Here is a 6,008-nt window from a genome sequence, read left to right on the forward strand (position 1 = left end):
ATAAACATTTAATCATATAACAGTTCACATTCAAACAAGCCGATCTAGCAGATCACATAGCATAACATACTCTAAGCAGGATACCGACCTAACAAGTCATTAGCATAACATCTACCTATCTCTCAGGATACTGATCTCAATCAGGTCTCTAACATATACCGTCCAAACTCTCAGGATGCAAGCATATCACAACAACAAAGTAATAACAACTACCCGGATCTCAATCCGATAAGGGCCGGCCTTGGTGCCTTAGACCCTGTTGATATAGTGAAGATAACTCACCTCGAAACTGCCAGCTGAAAGGATAAGATCCCGCTGTTCCAACTCTGACACGAAGTCTTCCACTGAACACCAAAACATTCAATTCAATAAATACCCTTAATTACCAAAATACCCCTGGAGGACAACTGGTCAACCTTGGACAAAGTCAAAGTCAACCCCTGACTGACCCTACTCGCCGAGTCAACCCGATGACTCACCGAGTCCCTAAGCTCAGAACATCCCTCCATTAGCGACCCAACTCGCCGAGTCACACCAATACTCGTCGAGTCCAACAACTATGAGTCCACTCGCACCCAACTCACCGAGTCATCCCTTGACTCACCGATTCTCGACTCAACTAGGAAATATTGGGACTCTTCGACAAGACTCGCCGAGTCCAAGAACAGACTCGCCGAGTCTAAGGCTATCTTCAACCTACTCGCCGAGTTGTTCCTCCAACTCGCCGAGTTCCAGGCCATCTTCAAGCAACTCGTCGAGTCCACCCATGTGACTGGCCGAGTATCACCGATCTGAATCAATTCAGAAGCACTCCAGGCCATGTAATTGATCCAAAACATAGATCCAACCTCCTACAATCCATCCATCACGTAAAGTGGCAAACTTTACGTGAATCTAAAGAGATCTAGGCCTTATTCACCTTAGAACTAAGGTTTGGGACATGATAGCTCCATTAACAACACAAGAACAGGGGCTTTAATGCTCTTAAGATCTTCTCCACTCCAGATCTGAGGTAGCAACCTCAGATCCATCCTTCAAACTCAAGATGTCACACAACTAAGCTTCCCACACAACCCCAAAATGAGAATCTAGGAGAACACAACCCAAGAACGAAAGTATTACCTCCAAAGAATGCCCCAACAGCAATGAAACTCGAATCCAAGCAAAGCCCTTTGATCCAAGCCTCTTCTCCTTCAAGATTTCTTCAACAAGCACCTCTCCAAGCTCCAATTTTCTCAACAATGGGGTTCCTCCACGAAATTAGGGTTTCTGGGACTCAAGGGGGATCAAGGAGGCTGTGGAGGAAACATAATGGTCTTTATATAGGGCTCATTCCCCGAATTTAGGGTTTTCTTCGCCCAACACCTACTCGCCGAGTCCATCTTTGGACTCGTTGAGTAGGTCGATTGACACACGACCACAGTCGCGACTCTACTCGCCGAGTCGCCCTTCAAGATTTACACTTTTAGCCCTTCAACTCTATTCTTGCTATTCCGGGATGTTACAATGTAACATCCATAAAAATTCACAAAAATTTAAATTGTTCAAAATCAACCCAAGTTCATAATTTTTTTGCAAAATCATCCAAAACCAGTAATGTTTACAAATTGTTTTCAAAATAAATCAATATCAGAGTTTTCCCAGAAATCACAATCATAAAACTAGGAAGTGTACGGTAATGCCTTCACCTTCCCGCAGTCATCCGAAAGTACCTGAAACAAAATCCAAAACTGTAAGCCCGATGCTTAGTGGGTTCCCCCAAAATCCCCGCACAACAAATAACACACATATAATAACATACTACAGGCCCAATCAACCATCAAGTTGGAATATCAACATACTATGGGCCCAGTCATCCTCGATATGGTATACCCTCGGCCCACAACCAACGGGTTGGAATGCCCACATACTATGAGTCCAATCATCCTCGGGATGGAATACTCTCGGCCCACAACCATCACGTTGGAATGTCCCGGTCAGTTGGATCTCACACAAAGCAGATAAGCCTCAACAACCAATCAATCATGTGCACATATATCAGATAATTATATAATAGTCGACAAACAGACAGACCGATCTATAGATCACTAAGCATAGCAACATCTTATCTACGAGGATACCAATTTAACTGATCATAACCACATAGAACCATCTGATCTACTAGGATACCGATCTAACATATCACACTAATAATAAAGCAAGATACAATCCAAAGGGTCGACCTTAGTGCCTTCAACCCTTGAGCATAGTGAGGATAACTCACCTCGCAATGTCTGTCGTAACTGAAATATCAAACTCTCGAAACACAGCTCCAAACACCAACACCTAAAAACACCATTGTTCCACTTCCATAAAATCCCAAATTACCAAAATACCCTTAGAAGTCAACTTGGTCAACCCTTGGTCAAATTCAAAGTCAATGGTCAAGGTCAACAGTCCATGTTGACCTAACTCGTTGAGTGCAGCTTACAAACTCGTCGAGTTCCTTTAGAACTCAGAAAGTCATGAAAAGCCCAGTCAACTCGCAAAGTTACCAAGTAACTCGTCGAGTCCATGCAGCATCTAGAATATTGGGAAAACCTTAACTAACTCGTCGAGTTATCACTACTAGAAAATAGGCCTTTAATGACGCGCAATTTATGACACGCACGGATTTACTATACGCAAAAGCGTGTGACGTAAAAATAATGTCATCTCTTCAAAATTTTGAAGGATTTCGGACGCGCATTTTTGCGCGCCCTAAAATTTGTGTTAGAATACAAACACGGAGGGCGCTTATTATAAAATGTGTGTCATCTAAGCATGTCGCTTTATAATTTTTTGACGCAACACGCGTTTTTAATTGGGGGTGGGGGGAATGGAATTCCCAAAAATTAAAACCCCGCCTATTCGATCCAAACTCAGTCTCCCTTGTTCCCTCAGCTGATGCCTCCACCTTCTGCTGTCTATGCTAATCTTTGAATTAGCAAGAAAGAAGCCATATGGCCTTCGTCTTCACCCACCTCCAGCACCGCCAACCCTTCTTCAATCATCCATCACAATTCAGGCTTTCTCTACAAGAAAACCTACAACTACATCCTCCACATTCAGAAAAACCCTAATCGGCAGCCACATTTTGACGTCAGGTACCCTTGGGATGAAAGCCTAATTGGTGGCCACATTTCTACGTCGGGGTCCCCTAGGGCTTTTCTGTTAGGGCCGATTGATCATATTTAGTTCATACATCCCCTCTAACCAAACCCTTAGCAACCTAAAACAACCTTAATCTTCTGTTCGTTCGTCTTGGATGCTAGAAAAAAAGTTGTTCAAGTTTTTGTATGAGTTTGTCGGATTTTTGAGTCACCGTCGAGGGAGGAGGAGGAAGGGGACCTCGGGAAAAACTTTGCTCCAGCCTAAGGTATCGATGCATATTCTTTTCTTCTCGTTCTTTTATGTTTTCCCCGCCAAGCACCACCTAAAACCATGATCGCAGCCCTAGGCTTCTGGGGTTTTTCTCTGCCACCATCCATCACCATTAGGTGGTTATGGTTGTATGTGTGGGTGTTCTAATGTATATGGTATTCAGATTCATATTCCAAGTCATTAGTCTATAAATCGTATGTGTTGACTTCAAGATCTGTTTCTCCAATGTTGTTTGTACGCATATATATATATATATATATATATATATATATATATATATATATATATATATATATATATATCTTCCTGACTGAGAGTGAGAGATCAGGGCATACAATTGTTTTGCAGTAAATCTTGCTTCTGAAAGGTTTCTGAGAGGAGCCGCAATCTCATCGACAATTGTCATCAATACCTCCATGCAATCTGCAACTCATTTTCAAATCACGGTCAGTCTTTCTATTCATTACAAATTGGCAACAAAAAAAACAGTTACTTCATATAATTTTCAATGGTATCACATTTTCTTCTTGTTAGCTAGGCCTAATGTAGATAATATTGTGTATTTGCATTATCCAGCCCTATGTATCTCAGCCTAGTCTTAGATATTTTATTAACCTAGGCTAGCCCATTGTATTATTTATATGTTATTCTATGAGATTATTAGTAAAACTTTTATGGGAAAATATCACAGTTACATGGTATCAAAACTAAAACAATACTCCTCTCTTGTCTCTAAAATTCAAACACATTCTTCTCACAGAATCTAAGGAAATAGCAAGCAATTAATACTTAATTAATTTGAAAAGGATAAGACCTGATTCGAGAGGGGTTGAGTCTCCAATTACAGAACTGAGCCTGAGTGATAAAAACAGAACGAATGAAAACAAACTGCAAAGCCCTCTGAAAACTAGTTAGCTAAACACAGTTAATCAACTGATCCTAAGAATTAGCTCAGAAACCGCTTCTGTTTTCCCACAACAAGGGAGCTGGAGGGTAATTTAGTAATTTACTGATATTGCAGGATTTTTCAGTAGTAATAGTACTATGTCAATGGTGGCAACATTTTTGTGGTCTGGTGTTCCTAGTAGTATATATAGTTGTTAGAAGGTAGAGAAAGGTAATCAAATATTTTGTAGAAAGTTCATTGTGAACCTAGAGAGCTCTCCCTCTCAAATGTGTGATACTTACAACAATTATTTGGTGTTTAATTGTTGGTTATTAGTATCCTTCTTGAGTGACTATGTCTTTTAAATCTGTTAGTTCATATCATATAATGGAGGGTCTATAAAAAAAGTGCATCAAATGTCACTCCTAACTTTAAGATCTTGGGGATTACCATACTCACACTTTCTTTGGCTTTATCCTTTATGTTTAATAGCTCAAGTGTTTGCAAAATTTCTCCATTTTATGCCTATATAAAAAAATCAATTCCAATGAGACAATCAAGATTTTCAATGTAACAACCGATGTGAATTTGACCAATACTTCACCAAAATGACCAAAATGACCACATTTAATGTGATAATTGTCGACATTTGTCCCATTAATTTAATTAATTTTATTTATTTTCAGATAAGACAAAGCGACCAATTCGCTATTAACAAATTAGTTACCAGTTTAACAAGGGGTAACTCCATATCATCCTATGATGCATGATACTGATGGTATTATACATATCCCATATTCCATTAAATTTAAATTAATTATTAATTCGTTATGTAAACTAATTAAGGTGTTGTTGACTTGTCGTAGGATCTTTATCTCCTATTGGGGGCCCTAGTAGTTTCCTTGAAGGAGATGATAACAGCAACATCAGACTGAATGCTAAAGCAATTCCCTCAGCACTGAATGAGATGTCATCTTCTAGTAGCAACAATAACACCCATTTTGGATGGACATCTTCAGATGATGAAGATGAAGAAGATGCCATGGATCGTGATCTAGGTTCTTCATACTTCCTTCATCTTCACCCTTTTGCTTTTCTTTTATTCAAAAAAAAATTAAACTCATGATATGATGAGGGTTCAGATGATGGAGGTGGGAAGAGTGCAAGAAGCTATAGGAAGAAAAGAAAGGCGCAGTATGATGAATATCGCAAAGTGAAAGAGTTACAGAAGAAGAAATCAGTGAAAAAGGATGATGAAAAGCAATCCATTGTTGATGGTGTGGGAGATATAAATATCATTATGCACTCCAAAAGATGAAGCTACTAACAGCTCTGTGTTTCCCTTATGTGTTGGCACGAGGGGTATTTCCGGTATTTGGTTACCCGTTGGTGGTGAACTCGGCTGTTTACAGGTTTGCGTGGGTGGGGTGTTTAAGTTTTAGTATGGTAATCGGTAAAAGGTAAAAGGTAAAATTGAGTCGGCATCATATCATATCATATTATCATATATTGATATGTTATCTTATATTAGTGGCTGTTTGATTAATGTTTGTTGACACAAATATATGAAATGTGTTACATTATCAGATGAGATGCGTATTCTAATAATCTTTAATGTTTTCTATATTATTCATATGCTAATAATCTTTAATGTTTTCTATATTTGCAGCATTAATCCATTTAGGTTTATTGGAGTTGGATTATCTGTTTGGACTTTTGC

At 39.2% G+C, this 6,008-nt stretch overlaps 1 protein-coding gene across 1 annotated transcript; it reads left to right on the forward strand.

The window, feature by feature from the left end:
* Positions 1-2,947: 2,947 nt before the first annotated feature.
* LOC145002294 (uncharacterized) lies at positions 2,948-5,606 on the forward strand. The gene is made up of 4 exons (XM_078961592.1): positions 2,948-3,125; positions 5,028-5,066; positions 5,155-5,337; positions 5,431-5,606. The coding sequence occupies exons 1-4, from the start codon at positions 2,948-2,950 to the stop codon at positions 5,604-5,606; spliced, it is 576 nt and encodes a 191-aa protein (XP_078817718.1).
* The last annotated feature ends 402 nt before the right edge of the window (positions 5,607-6,008 follow it).

The sequence above is a fragment of the Lactuca saligna genome, chromosome 6 (genome assembly GCF_052625555.1).
Source record: "Lactuca saligna cultivar CGN05327 chromosome 6, ASM5262555v1, whole genome shotgun sequence".
Taxonomy (NCBI): Eukaryota; Viridiplantae; Streptophyta; class Magnoliopsida; order Asterales; family Asteraceae; genus Lactuca; species Lactuca saligna.